This window comes from Echiichthys vipera (genome assembly GCF_963691815.1).
Source record: "Echiichthys vipera genome assembly, chromosome: 17".
In the NCBI taxonomy this organism is placed as follows: Eukaryota; Metazoa; Chordata; class Actinopteri; order Perciformes; family Trachinidae; genus Echiichthys; species Echiichthys vipera.
In genome coordinates, this window is record NC_139842.1 from 24,386,249 (window position 1) to 24,402,322 (window position 16,074).

The window sequence follows — 16,074 nt, forward strand, 5'->3', positions numbered from 1 at the left end:
ATGATGAAAATCTTTCTGATCACCACTTTTTAACCTCTACAGGGGCCCGCCAGGGGTGTTAATTCAGTCTTTTACAGTTCATAATTCTTTATAAAGATATATGCGGTTCCTATTTGGACACACCCTGCTATTAGAGGTCTCAAGGGAGGAGATGAAGAACATAAGCTACTACTTTATGCAGATGACTCCCTGTCATCCCTACCATATTTGATCTATATACATTTATATACACACTATATCTCACCAAAGACTAAACATTTACAGTCTATAGGATTTTTTACAGCATTGTGAAAAAATGAAATTAGGCTTCTACCTGTAAATCTGCATTTATGAATCAAACCTTTTGCTAATGGGACGATTAGAAGCATCCTGTACATCTGAAAACTCAAACTCAAATCATTCTGTTCTCCAACACCAAAAAATACATGTTTGTGAAATGAGACTAACAGGGCACTACAAAAACAAGCCCGGATTAAGAATACTAAAAAACACTGGAAGCTTATTCTAAAACCATACAGAAGATGTCACAGTCATATCTCTTACATTTGACCCAGAGTCCCAGACTTAATAATAATAATAATAATAATAGTAATAATAAATAGAAAATGAACCAAATTGGCCTAAATGAATTCCAAGAGTGGAATTCCAATATAATAAACAGTATTACTTTTATATGCATATGTAAATGTGTGTATAGATGTGTATGTGTAGGTATTATGCATATATATTTTTTATTATTTCTTATTTATCCATCTTTTTTGTCCCATATTGCTTTCTTTCATGTCTCTTATGTGCTGTGTTTAGGTGTCTCTAACCTCTATAGTTGTAATTTTGTGAATCCTTCTCATCATTGTTTTCTTTTTAAACTTGATCACTAAAAAACCCTAGAAAACTGTTTGACTACAGTATTTACGGTACTCCATTTTCACCTTTTTGACGTCTCGCTACTCCAACACATTCGGCCTTTTGGAACGTTACGTCACATCCGGCCTCTTTCGGGTTTAGCAGGGCTCCAGCATGGCGGACACCGGTGTAGTGGAGACGCTCTTACAGCGGATTGAGAAGGCGGACGATGGTGTGGACAGCGTTGAAGTGGCGAACAGCCTCGGGGTGGACCACCAGGTCATCGTCGGGGCCGTCAAGAGTCTGCAGGCTCTCGGAGACGTGAGTTTTCCGTCAGAGTGGCAGCGGAAGTCCGGCTGTCACCGTCAACATTGTTCATTTAATGTGACTGATGCAATACTGTCAAAGTTAAAGAGACGAGGACAGTCAGTCAGAGCTGCTGGGACTGACTGGTTTAACTCAGTACGCTCAGCATTGTGTGACAGAACAGTAGAGTTAGGTACAACACAGTCCATGTTCGAGTCCCACTGTCTCACCGTCATGTCTGTTCCCCGGTGTCCAGTTAATCTCAGCCGAGCTGCGCGCCTCCAAGCACTGGGAGCTGTCGGATGAGGGAGCGGAGATAGCCGAGCAGGGAAGCCAGGAAGCCCGGGTCTTCGGCTCCATCCCGCAGGAGGGTCTGGCACAGAGTGAGCTCATGGTGAGTGCTACAGCTCGGGTCAGGTCGACCACGGTGGGAGGGAGACAGCACCTGCAGGGCTGAAACCGGTGGGAACGGTCAGCCTGGTTTGGTCCAGGTGTAAACACAACTAAGTCACTGAGTCATATTCCCATTACTATAGATATTATTGTAGTTGCTGTTACTTTTGTGCTTGCTTGCATCTCTGTGACTGTCTGTCTTTGTCTCTCTGTCCATCTTTTCTCTCTTTCTCTCTCCTTTTCTTCCTCCCTAACCAGTGCAGACAGATGTCCGTCCTCCACAGAGCTGGGTCTGTCCCACGAGTTTCTCCATCTGTATATTAGTATGCTTACACTCATGTAGGAAGGTGGAAACAGATTAACCTTAAACAAAGGTTTTCAACGACACTGTGTGCTCTACGGAGGAATTGTTGGGTCCATGTAAATCATAAATAAGTCATAGAGTGTGGTCTTTACCTTCTCTGTAAAGTGTCCTGAGATAACTTTTGTTATGGTATGACACTGTAAACATAATTGAAATGAACTGAATTGAATTGAAAGGGGGAGGATAGCTGCTCTTATAACAGCTAACCCTAAGCCTGATAAAGAATGGCAGCATAAAGCATGAAGATCTGCTGATTGAAAATAGTCTAGATGTATAATATGTTTATACTTTATAAGTTCTGCACTTTCCTAAACTTGAATCCCAAAAGGGCATATTTAACGATGCACTGCTGCAGAAAGTATTTTGATAATTGTTTTTGTGTGTTTTTAAGTCATAAGTCATAGAAAACTGAACATCTTGGACATTTTGGACTGTTGGTCAGACAAAACACTGGACATATTTCACCTTGGTCTGGGGGAAATCATGATGGGCTACTTCTGATCCTGGATTTATCTAATGTCTGAAAGGGGAATTACACAGATCAAACTAAGTTTAAAATTCTCAAAACAAGATTTTTAAAAATGTCTACAAACAATGATTTAGTTTAGATATACCACAGTTTTGCTGTGGTATATCTAAACTAAGTCTTAGATAAACCCTCTTTCTCCCTTTTGGAAAATCAATGAAAATACATTTTTATGGTAATCGCCTAATATCCTCTCTATTGCCACTTTCTCCCTCCCATGAATCAATTCAATTCAATTTTATTTATAGTGTCAAAACATAACAAAAGTGATCTCAGGACACTTTACAGAGTAGGTAAAGACCACACTCTATGACTTATTTATGATAAACATAGACCCAACAATTCCTCTGTAGAGAACGGTGGCGTTGAAAACCTTCCCTATAACAGACAGCAATGTGGGACAGACCCAGCTCTGTGGAGGACGGACATCTGTCTGCACCGGTTGGGGAGGGAGAAAAAGAGAGAGAAAGAGAGAAAAGACACACAGATGGACAGAGAGAGACAAAGACAGACAGACAGACATGAAAGCACAGAAAAAAAGAGTAACTATAATAAGAATCATTAGAATCATTCCCAGAATCATTAGAAAGTACAAGACTAGCAGAGAGTTCTGTTACTGGAGTAGAGAAAATAAAGGCAATATTTGTTTACTGTCACACATTTTTAACTATTGATACCAGATTTATTATATTTTTACAATATGTGTGGTTAATTAGAATCCCCTTACATGTTACATGCAGACATCCCAGACCAGTGTATTACAGGCCAGTAATATAAATGGGGACTTGTGTGTAAGAAATGGCATTGTGTTTCCTGTGTTGTCGACTATGATCTTTCTCTGTGTCCCCAAGTTATCTTTGTATATGTCAGACTGTGTGTCAATAATGGGTGAGTGAGCTTAGTTAGCGGTTAAAGGGTATGGAAAAATGTACGCCCATTATCAAGGCACAATGCCAAATCTTTGAAAAAATGTGGATCGTTCATGGATATGCCATTTAACATTAAGATACACAGACTGCACATGCTGTTGTGATTCTAAGCGTGATGTTTTTTTGACATGTTTGCACCTCTGTGTTTGTCTCTGGGCAGAAACTGTCCTTTGGGAAGATCGGCTTCAGCAAGGCCATGTCCAACAAGTGGATCAGAGTGGACAAAGCACACGAGGGCGGCCCGAGGATATTCAGGACTGTACGTGTTCAGTTTGTATCAACCTGTTTTCTGTGATTGGTAGTACCCATTATAAATAAAGTGTGTATGTGTGTGTCGGCCCCCAGGTGGAGAGCATACAGGACCAGGTCAGAGAGAAGCTGCTCCTGGTCCAGAAAGGCAACACCTCTCAGCTGGAAGAGAAAGAGAGGAATGAGCTGAAGAAGAGAAAGCTGCTCTCTGAAGTGTAAGTCCTGTCATACACAAGGGATGATTGTGTATCTGTGTGTGCCAGTAGGTGGCAGCAGAATGTAGGTTGCCTTCTACAAGTCAGCGCAAGGTTGGGATCATACAGCAGTGTTTCCCACAGACCAGGTAGCAATGTGTGGTGCAGGGCTGTGCAGACACCTTTTTGCCAGACACCTGGTCTGGATTTGGGGGGCTCAGACAGACTGTTGCCCTTTCTTTTGCTTTATTGTAATATTTGTTTGGAGAACCTTTAACCAGGTCAGGAGCCTTATAAAAATAGGAAAAACGATACTGCAGCTGGACCAGAAACGCTATTACTTAACACAATTTCACAAGGCTGACCAGCAGGGATGTAAGGATACACTGACTGAGATCACGATTGGATTTGATTCACGACACTGAGTTCACAATACGATTTTTTCAGCCAAATGGGATCGAATCTACAAAATACATAAGCTATTCTCTTCTCTTCTCTTTTTCAAATGAATTAATGATGATTTCTGAGGTATGAACTGCAAAACAGTGCACATTTTCTTTTCTTTGTGAAAGTTAAACTGAACATGTATATTTTTAAATAACAAAAGCAATAATTGTTTTAAAAACAAAGAAACTAAGGCTTGGCCTGTGTTCCTACAGTAGTTTGGAATTGACATGTTTTTAAGGAATATCAGCATAGCTGTGTTTTCAGAAGCTGAGATCTCTGCACATTCACAAATGAGTGCGTTTACATGGACATGAATATCCAGTTTATGAGGCTTATGATCATATTCACGATATGGTTATTAGATGAGCACAGAGAACTCAGGTTATTCATATTCACTGTACACATGAAGAATACCATTCTGTTAGCAGAGGCGCTGTTTACACAAACAAACCAGTGTCACTTTTACTATATTTACTACTTACTGCTTGCGTGTGCATGCACGCGTGAATGACGGGAGAACGAGTGCTATGTGGAGACAAATGAACGGAATGATATATATTTTTCAAAATTGCATTGACAAAACAAACAAACCTGGAATCAATGTGTAGCGCTCTGTTTTGATTCTGTAGCGCTCCGCCACACATTGGTCTATGTATGGGAAACACTGTGCAGTATATAAAACAGCAACAACAGCGTGGTGGTGGGAACAGAGAAGTGATTTGTTTTGATCAATCCAAACTGCTCCTGTTGCCAGCATTCATTATGTAACTCCTTATGAGACCTGAGTTTGCCAGACATATGCGACTGCCTCTTTGCTGATGACGCTTACTGGTGCGACGAACAAGAGCGGCACAGACCCTGCTATCAGCTGGACGGAGCTCCCTCAAGAGACCGGCCTCGTAACAAGAGGGGGGATTCTCTTACAGCAGCACAAAGACAGAAACAAGTGCAGAGAAATAGAAGTAAAAATCAATAAATAAAATAGCATGTACATAAAAGTAGTATAAGAAACGTTAGGTTAGAAGATGGATTGACACAGTATGATTAATAGCAGCCATTCAAGTACAGATAAATAAGTAAGGTTCAATCAAATTTTCAATTCAATTCAATTCAATTTTATTTATAGTGCCAAATCATAACCAAAGTTATCTCAGGACACTTTACAGATCAGGGGTTATTGTTGGAGAGTTTAGTCTCTCTGGCTGTGGCTGAACATCATTTCATCAGCTGGTCGCAGACGCTTTGTGAACGGGCTTTTGATGGAATCCTTCCATTTTTATACATTCTTTATTCCGGTAGAGCAAGTCCTGTTTTTTGGTTTAGATCATCTGGGACATGCAGACAGTACGGTACAGTGAGGTACAGAGGAGATCTTAGGGGGGAAATGTTTGCTTAGATATGAATATATTGCTTAAGTAGTTACAACAACAGGTTTGAAACAATCCCTAATGCACCTGTCCCCCTCTTTTATAACCAGGGATTTGTCCATATTAGGGCCCAGGGCAGTGCCATAGTGAGAAATAAATGACAAAACATTTTCCAGTAGTAGAGGTTCCCAGTAGCCCAAGCTGCTAGACTGGGTATCCCAATCCCCTTGTCCGGGGATTTGAATTGGCCCTGCACAAGGGTCTGGAAACACCCTATACCGTGGGTCGGAGAGAAGCGTATTTTCGATTCCGCTGTATGTCTGGCACATATTGCAGAAATTGACAGTAAAGCCGACTTTGACTTTTGACTTTGTCTCTGACAGCCGCCGCAGAATAAGAGTAGTGAGATGAATGCATCCAAATCTAATGTAGAAGTGATGATTTTTCTCTAAGAATCTACTCAAGTTAGGGCAATAAGTATGCTGCATTAAAAATGACAAGTTACTCCAAAAGCTACTTTAATATTCGGCCACCTACAGTCTCTTTATGGTTGTTTGGAGTGATTGCATTTCTGTGTTCAGGACGGTGAAGTCGTACTGGATCACTAAGGGCAGCTCCTTCAGCACCACCATCACCAAACAGGAGACGGAGCTCACTCCTGAGATGATTGCCAAGTGAGTACAGTTGCTACTTTTTTAGTCTAATTCTACATGTTTTTAATGTTGTTTGCCTGACACAACCAGAAAGTGTGTCCCGTCTGCCCTCCTCTGTCTGTCAGTGACGGTGTGCAGGACCTCAGACAGAGGACACAGAGAAACCTCCGCCCATCAAAGGGGACAAGTCCAAAGACGTGGATTTGTCCTAAAGGCAGGGCAGGACAAAATGATTGCTTTAAGTCGTTTATTTGGACGCAATGTAGCTGAAGAAAATTAATTAATTTAAATTGACATGTCAGCCACATAACGTTTGCAAGTCCTGGGCACTGTTTAATATCTCAGACATCTAAATTTAAGGTTCTTTGAAAAAAACCTTATTTTTCTCTTTTTTGCTGCCTTTATAAAGAGAAATTAAACCAGCCATACAAACGTACAGTGCTTTTGAGCTCTAATATCTTTCATCGACAGAGCTGTCCTTATTTTTACATCCAAAAATCTCCCAATCTACTCTATGTCAATGATGAATGTTTATTTCAGACACACTGAAATAAAGAATGAGGATAAATAAATCAAAAATGTCCTCGCTCATAATACAGCTTACTGTTATCGTGCTGAGCGGGAGGTATTAAAATGCCAGAATGAAATGGTTTGCATGAAATCATATCATAGAGAGGATTTAGCTAAAAGCAGCGTCCAGATGTTCCTTCCCTGCCCAAATATTTCAGATGGATGCTGCTTTGACTTCTCTGCAGATTGTGTGCACCGTAGATCTGATGCTCTCGGTCATCAGCTGCAGATTAAAAACGCTGAAATAAAGTGGGAGATATCGTAGGTACTGGGGAAAACCTACTGACTGTAAAGAAGCAGGGATGCTGTAGTTTATTGAAACACTGAAAGTCCTGACTCGTTAGTCTCGCTTGTGTTGTGTTGTGTTGTGTTGCAGTGGCAGCTGGAAAGAGAAGAAATTTAAGCCGTACAACTTTGAGGCCATGGGCGTGGCCCCTGACTGCGGCCACCTGCACCCGCTGCTGAAGGTGCGAACGCAGTTTAGGCAGATCTTCTTGGAGATGGGGTGAGTGGCTGTAAATATCTCACACAAACGGGGGAAAAAAAACACACTAAACTAGAGACTATCAAGCAATGGGATCACAACAGGCGCAATGCCAAATCATGACTGGGACACATTTAACTTTTGGAGAGACGCAGCCAGGTCATGTCACGCTGCGGTTCCCATCATGGAACCAGCGTTCCGACTTGTCCCTTTTTGAGGCAGTGTGAGAGTCCCCTACAGTCAACAGTAAACATCCTGCCTCCATCACGGCCACAAAAAGAAAAGTGTAATTCCGCCAAAAATCATCCCATGGTCGTTTTCTGTGTAGGGACTCTTCTCATGCTGCTGTAGACGTTTGCTGTTATTTTCAGCAGTATTAGTGGTTAAAAAAGATGTTTGAATGCCTTCCTCGTGCTGCACTGAGCTAATCAGTGTTAGCCACCTCAGGCTGTTAGCGTCTCTACCAGATTTCACTGTTAATAGTTCATAAGCCTTTGAATATTCTCATTTATCCAGGTCATATCCCCATAAGCAATCTCAGTCAAAAGCAACTGGACTTGGTTATTTGTCTAGGAAGACGTTTCACCTCTCATCCAAGAGGCTTCATCAGTTCATGTACGCATCTGACCAGGCTGGGACTTGACTGAAATTGCTTTGGGGTTAATAATAACTGTCACAATGGCTTTTTTGATGTATGTAAGTACCGAAAAAGACCATGGAACACACAGTCGTTCTGTCTCTCCGTCTATTTCTTTCTCTCTTTCTGCTTAAATGAAGCTGCCTTCAAGTGCGGTCGGAAATGACTGGATCATAACAACAATCAGACGGAAAACAACAAAAGTGAAATATAAAGTCTGCTTGTGCTACGTTAGGGGGTTAAAGAACCCAACCAGGTAATTTAAGTGACATTCCCACTGCTAAGCAACCTGAGGAAATGTGGATTTGGCCTTAGTTCACGTTACTGTAGGTGTCTCCAGGTTCACAATTTGCACTGATGACACACACAGACTCACGAGGTGAATGAATTACTCGCGTCGCCGTTGCAGCTGGTAATGAGCTCTGCTTCCTGCAGCTTCACAGAGATGCCAACCAACAACTTCATAGAGAGCTCCTTCTGGAACTTCGACTCCCTGTTCCAGCCGCAGCAGCACCCAGCCAGAGACGCACATGACACCTTCTTCCTGTCGGGTGAGGCCCCGTGTGTCAAACATTTCTCTTTCTCTCCCGTCGTCCTGTTGTATCTTAGTCACTTTGGATGATCATTTACTCTGAACATCTTTTTTCAGACCCAGCACTCGCCCATGAGTTCCCACAGGACTACCTGGAGAGAGTGAAGAAGGTGCACTCAGAGGGAGGTTTTGGCTCACAAGGGTGAGACAAATTCACTAGTAATCAGCTTTCAACAAAGCCTGTGACCATATGATCTAATATCCTGTGTGTCTTTCAGGTACAAATACGACTGGAAGATAGAGGAGGCTCAGAAAAACATCCTCCGCACTCACACCACAGCAGTCAGTGCACGCATGCTGTATAAACTTGCACAACAGGTGAGTTGCACATGTCGTACACGTGCACACGCGCACACGCACACACACACACACACACACACACACACACACACACACACACACACACACACACACACACACACACACACACACACGCGGTGCTCTCTTAAATGAGGGCTAATGCAATTTGGACATAAACCTGGCAGTGTAATTACGAGTAGACATTTGACTGTGCAAACAGACATACCTTAATCTCTTTGTGGTGTGGGAGCTGGTTTACGGGCCACTTTTTATCACTCACATACATGGCTCCCAAAATATGTAAATACAAACACTACACTGCTTACAATAAATAAAGACATGTCAACTTCCGACAGGAGTGTCCAGGAGCAGAAATCAAAGTTTACTTTATGCAGAAGCTGCTTGAAGGTTTCATCCTTTTCTTTCCTCCAGAACAGCAGCATCTGTTTCTTCAATGCGTCTTAAGACTGAACCTATAAGCACACCACTGTTATTTTGGACTTACCTTTAGGGTGAATTGAAAAGCTAACTGTGCCACGTCAAATGCCAGACTTCACTAATGTTGTTGTGGCTGAATGGGAGTAAATCCCCCCAGCCAGGTGCCAAGTCTTTGGGCTGTTTACAGCAGCAGAATGTTCAACTATCATACGAGTGTAATCTTAAGGCGTGTACATTCTTTTGATCATATAGTGTATAGTCCGATTACATCGTAAAGGCACCACAGCTTTGTGGCCTCTCCGGTCAAGCTTTTGCAGCACAGCTCAATTTGGCAGCCCATTATTTGAGAGAGGAGGCGGAGCACCATTTAGCACTCTGAAGCTCTTCAGCACTTCAGCAACCATGTCAAATACAGACTAAATATGATGTTCAGACTGTAGCGGCACAGCGTGGAGCTCCACAATTGGCTCGCTATTTAGACTGTTTTCTTCATGAGTGAATCTGGAAACAAAACACACAGATAATCTATTAGAGACTATATTGATATATTATACAATATAAATGATCTGATTCTACAAAGTTTGCTTTCCACTTCAAATCCTCCGCCACCATCTTGTTGGTCTCCTCCTGTGAAAAGTGAAATCTGATTCATGCTGCTCTGCTGTTGCTTTAGGGAGAGGAGCAGATGCTTTCACCACGATGCTGATACACGCTGAAAACAACCAAATGGGTTTTATTTCTAAAAAAGCAAAAACACAGTGGGGCCGATGGGCAAGAAATATAATTGATGTATGCCCAAACACTGTGCAACAGCACAAGCCTATGCTGTACATGTGTGTTATCAACCATTATGCTCTTCTCTCTCCCCCTAACCATCCACCCACCCACCAGGAGAAGTTCACCCCCGTCAAGTATTTCTCCATCGACCGGGTGTTCAGGAACGAGACCTTGGATGCCACCCATCTGGCAGAGTTCCACCAGATAGAGGGTGTGGTGGCCGACTACGGACTCACACTGGGAGACCTCATGGGCATCCTGCATCAGTTCTTCACTAAACTAGGTCAGCAGAGCTCCATGACACTGTGAATGGAAAATAACTGTTAGGAACTCAGAAAAAAAAATGTTTCTGAGGAGTCAAACTTGCAAATACACATCAGTGAAACATTGTATTTATTTAAAATGGGCAGCCACAGTTTTGCTGTAAAAAGGCAGTTGTCTGCCTTCAGATGTTTATTTCAAACCACACAATTTCCTTTATTTTCTAGGAATTACCAAACTACGCTTCAAGCCTGCCTACAACCCGTACACCGAGCCCAGTATGGAAGTGTTCAGCTACCATGAAGGTAAAGTAATAATGTTTGTGTACACTGCAGCGTTGCAACCAACAGAAAGTTTCCTCTTTTTTGTTTGTGGTAGCTGGGAAATGAATGACAACTAAATCCACCATCACTTTTTCTCTGTACATACAGGACTACAGAAGTGGGTGGAAGTGGGAAACTCCGGGGTCTTCAGACCAGAGATGCTGCTGCCCATGGGTCTCCCTGAGGATGTGTCTGTAATTGCCTGGGGACTGTCTTTGGAAAGGTGAACACACAAACCTGAACATGAACATGTTACACTGACCTGCTCTTTATTCAGAAGCCACGTCACCGTTTGAAAGAACGCACATTTGTATGTCTATGCAAACTATACCTTGTTGTGAGGGCGCACTCACACTTAGCCTCAGTTGATCAGTGCCATGCTTCAGCGTGCCTTCCGGCAGCATCTTTTTAAATGTCCATCTCGGGGTATAGTCAGATATAAATAGTCTCAGGACCGTTGTCGATGCTTGTTCTCGTACATGTGCATTCGTGCTTTACTAAAGCCCACCCCTCTCAACCGGGCTGCGCCTGGGAAGTGTGCCTCCGTCATTCAGTCCTCTCCCTGTGGAGCCCCACAGCTAACATCTGACCTACATGTCACAAATGTTTTGTCTGAAGAAGATTATTCCAGTTTAGAATGTATAAGATTTACTGTATTTTTTATGAATTAGTAGCTATTGTAATTATTCCATATTACATTCTAAACTATATGTCATGTAGACACGGTGTTGGCAACAGCTAGTCCAAATCCTGTTATGCTACAAGACATATACATATTCACCAGGCCATTTTTTGATTAGTTTTGTTCTCAGTTTGCTCAAGTAAACCCACCATACTGGCTCTGTAGTGGCCTTACAGGCTCTGTAGTGGCCTTACAGGCTCTGTAGTGGCCACACAGCTGCTTATAGTGGAGAATACTTTGAGTTAATTCTGGTTCTATTTGGGTTTTAACTGGGGACAACTGTCATGGCTAATAACTCTGGAGCAAGTGAGCTATACGTAATCCCCACTGAGTAATCCAGCCTCTGTCAAACACAAACACTTTGGCCTCTGTTGCTCACTCATCCTTCTCCTCCGACCCGCAGGCCCACCATGATTAAATACGGCATCAACAACATCAGGGAGCTGGTGGGACACAAGGTGAACCTACAGATGGTCTACGACAGCCCCATATGTCGACTGGAGTCCTGAGGTTTTCCCAAGCTTTGATATCGTTGAATGGACCCACCTAACCTTAACCACAGGACACCTCATGTCTGCGTCTTACTCTATTATCTTGCTAGTCTGAGCTGGGCCAGCAGCACGAGGTCTCTTTTTCTCCATAGGACACTTGAGAGAGATCCCAGTAAAGAGTTCTCCAAACGGCTTTGACACATCGGAGCAGCCTTGGTATAAACTTTATACTCTGCTGACATGCAAAACATCAGTGCGTGTCTTGACTTTGTTACATACTAAAAACGTTTGTCTTTACATCCCCCTGCATCTGACCTGCCTGTACAGGGGAAAGACTACTTTTGGAAAGTGACAAAGGTTCAATAAAAAGCTTTTTCCAAATAATACAACTTGATGTGTGTGTTTGTTGTTGACTTATTTATAATGACGTTCTTTCTGCCTTTTTCAAAATGTATTTACAGGACCCATGATTTAAAGTTTATCCTAACTTTAATGCTTGAATGGCCCCATCGTTTCATATGTCCTCTAACTGGGTTCTGTAAGGTTCTATCTGTAAAGTGCCCTGACCAGCACAGTTCTGCCTTTTCCCTCACTGCTCTGAACAGGCTGAACACAACAGTGTGTGCACAGATGGTTTGATGATTTTATCAGACACATACACATTCAGATTCAAAGTATTATTTAAATGTTTGAGCTTGGTGAAAAGATTATTTCTACCATTAGCTACCATGCAAGCTTACCAATGTGAATTCGGAGTCATCCCTATGTTCTCCAGGTCCTATGTTCTCCAGGTCCTATGTTCTCTGGGTCCTATGTTCTCCGGGTCCTATGTTCTCCAGGTCCTATGTTCTCCGGGTCCTATGTTCTCTGGGTCCTATGTTCTCCGGGTCCTATGTTCTCCGGGTCCTATGTTCTCCGGGTCCTATGTTCTCCGGGTCCTATGTTCTCCAGGTCCTATGTTCTCCGGGTCCTATGTTCTCCGGGTTCTATGTTCTCCGGGTCCTATGTTCTCCGGGTTCTATGTTCTCCAGGTCCCATGTTCTCCAGGTCCTATGTTCTCCGGGTCCTATGTTCTCCGGGTTCTATGTTCTCCGGGTCCTATGTTCTCCGGGTTCTATGTTCTCCAGGTCCCATGTTCTCCAGGTCCTATGTTCTCCAGGTCCCATGTTCTCCAGGTCCTATGTTCCCGGTCGCCTAATCCTCTGCCTTTGTGGGTTTAATTCAGCATTTTGTTACGGTGAGAAGCAATACCAGACTGGGGAACATAGGGCCCTTTCTGTGAACAGCGGGGAACATTGGACCCTCTTTTTCATAAAAGGTTCTCTGTTCCACGGTCGCATACAAAGCAGGGAACATGGGTGAGCTGCATGCCATTTCCAGGTGCTGGTATTCAGGGTTCTTACAGGTGTTCTTACAGGAGATTGCTTGAAAATTCCGGTTATATGAGGTCAAGTCTACACACAAACGTCACCCTTCTGTAGAATGTTGTCACATATTATTTTGGTTATTATTGTTCAATAAGATCTAATTGAATGTGATGAAGTGCAATACTTGGAATACTGTATGTACTGTACACAAAATATGTAATTTAATGCTGGCTCACTGGAATAACTGACTGGGACACTTAAAGCAGCTCAGTCCTCGGTAATGTTATTAATTCCAACCAGGCTTCTCCTGCTGCTGTGAAAAAGGTCCATTTAAAGTGAAAGTGATGATTTAAATTCAGCTTTCTAGCTTCTAGTTAAGGAACATTTTAGCAATGTGCTGCGTGTCAGTTTATAACTACTGCAGCAGACGCACCATGAAGAGTGAGTGCGAGCTTGTCCAGGATACAAAACCAAAAAAGAATGTCAACAGAAAAGTGACGCACAGAGAAAGGACAAGAGAAAAAGCATAATCAGTAAATGGGGATACTTTTCTTTCTTCTTTCTTTGTTTTGAAATTATATTTTAAGTAAAAGTGAGAACATTATTTGTATTTTCAGTCAGATTTTTGGTGCAGATTATAACATGTTGCACACAAATGAGTCTACCCCTGAAACCCCCATTTATGATATATACTGTATTTAGAGCATCTTTTATTTTGACTAATAAAAGTGTATAGTAAAATATACTTTTACTGTGCAGGGTTCGTATGGGTGATGGAAATTGAAAACACTTGAATTATAATGTATTTTCAAGGTTTGAAAAGTATTTTGAATAAAGTGCTTGAAACTGCTTAATATTTAGGTTAAATGAGATGCAGAACCTACTTACAATCCCGTCACAAAACATAATTTAGTTCTTTATAGCACAATAACGTCTATTTTAATGTGATGGCGAAGTTCAGTAAACAGTAATTTACCACAGCTGCAAGGTGCTTGAATTTGCCTTTGGAAAGTGTATGTGAAACCTCTAAACCTAAATATCTCAAAACCACTCCAATACATAATTCAAAGGTCATGATATGTATGCTTTTGATGGTGCTCATTTCTAAATCCAGATTATTGGACATGTTTCTATTCCGTTGTTGTGTCTGTGATGAAAACAAAGCTGTGGCCGTTTGTTATTCCAAGGATGTGGGATTACAGTTGACCTTTATATCGTCTTTAGCAGCTTAATGCCCTTAAATGTTGGAACTCCTGAGCTCATTGTCTGCTGCCGTGTGGACGTGCAGAAGCTGCTTTATGGACAGTTCTAAGAATGTGTGAACACACCTTGGAATGGAAATATGTTCAAATGCTTTTATTTGACTTAACAATCACAGTTTTAAAACACACGTTGAATACAGTTCATGTCATATCCAATGAAAGCACCCTGTGGCACTTTCTGCATCTCAATGCTCCAGATTCAAGTGCAGAGACCGTTAAGTGCTCAAATGAATTTACTAAGCTCTTGTTGCAAGAAGTGACCGCATGACATTGGTCAGCCAAGAGTCGTGGGGTCAAACAGTTCAGTCCTGCCTTCAAAGGATCAAAACTTCACCTCAGGTTTATCTTTCCAACTGTGTAATGCAAGTAGACCCCCCTCTGTTATGGATCGTGTGGTTCTGCATTTAAGAAATGTGTTTGAGGCCAATCAGGAGCTTTAAAAATGGATTTATAATTGAGTTCAATTAATTAAAGCAGCCAGAGCAAAGCTGCAAAATAAGGGTTTTAAATGTTCTCCACCGTATTAAATATAAGAATAAAAGCTAATGTGAGCTGGCATTCACTGAGACATATGCTCGCTTTCCCAGCATGCCACTAAATGTATACTTTCTGTGCTATAGTGCTATATGGGTACCACCTAGGGGAATCATGAGTGTGTGTGAGTCCGCAGGATTAAGTCGTGTTGTGTACATGGTGAATTGCTGGAACTCCGTTAAGTCTTCCTCTTAAACTAATCCTTCGGTGTCTTGAAATAACATTTTCCTGAAGTGTGTGAGACAGCCATCTGGTCGGTTTACAGGTTTGAAGCAGCTTTGTTGACTCCAGAGCATGTAGTAACCTCCGAGCCTGATCGCCTGTGTCTTTTTGCGGCACGTAAGAGCGAAAACTAGTGTAACACAAAATACACCACAAAGTTTCACAAATAAGACACAATTCATACTCCAAAGAAAAAAAGAGAGATCTCTTGGCGCCCGTACAAACGTGTTGCTCACACCAAACATTCAGCAGCTCCAATCTCGTACCGGCTTTAGTAAACTAACATGTCTAACAGCTTCTGAAGCTCAGGCACGCAGACACAATATCCAGGGACCTGCTCCGGTAGTCCTTTTGTCCCTGGGTTCCCTTTCTCGAGATGTTTGCTTTGACTTTTCTGTTGATATGATGTGTGAAAGACACACCAGTCTTGAGTCACACTGCATAATTCTGAGAGATCAGTTAAAATGTAAGAGGGAAGGACGGAGTGTGGTAGACATGAGACTGGGGTTCTACACAGTGCATATGACAATCATGTCTTACTGGACACAGCAAGCAACGCATCAAAATCATGTCTGCATGTGTCTTATGTGTGCTGGGGTTTCTGACACTTAATAGCCAGTCATAAAGTCTGTTCCTGATCGCGGTCCTTGTTACAGTCAGAACTCCCTCAGGAGGCTCGTATCTTTGATCGGCCCTGGGCTGCTGGGAAAAGCCATAGAGCTGTGACTTGTTGGGCTGTGTGAGTGTGGTAAAAAAGAGGGGATGTAGGGGATGGCGGACAGCAGAATAGGGCTATTCTGGGGGCTCTCTTCATGGGGCAGAGGGATGACCACGTCATCCTGGTCCCACACATGGAAGGCATT

At 42.4% G+C, this 16,074-nt stretch overlaps 1 protein-coding gene across 1 annotated transcript; it reads left to right on the forward strand.

The window, feature by feature from the left end:
• The first annotated feature begins 1,001 nt into the window (after positions 1 to 1,001).
• farsa (phenylalanyl-tRNA synthetase subunit alpha) lies at positions 1,002 to 12,192 on the forward strand. The gene is made up of 13 exons (XM_083930732.1): positions 1,002 to 1,164; positions 1,406 to 1,543; positions 3,522 to 3,620; positions 3,707 to 3,825; positions 6,200 to 6,292; positions 7,218 to 7,346; positions 8,398 to 8,513; positions 8,612 to 8,696; positions 8,773 to 8,872; positions 10,184 to 10,352; positions 10,558 to 10,635; positions 10,762 to 10,876; positions 11,739 to 12,192. The coding sequence occupies exons 1-13, from the start codon at positions 1,018 to 1,020 to the stop codon at positions 11,842 to 11,844; spliced, it is 1,494 nt and encodes a 497-aa protein (XP_083786858.1). The 5' UTR covers positions 1,002 to 1,017; the 3' UTR covers positions 11,845 to 12,192.
• The last annotated feature ends 3,882 nt before the right edge of the window (positions 12,193 to 16,074 follow it).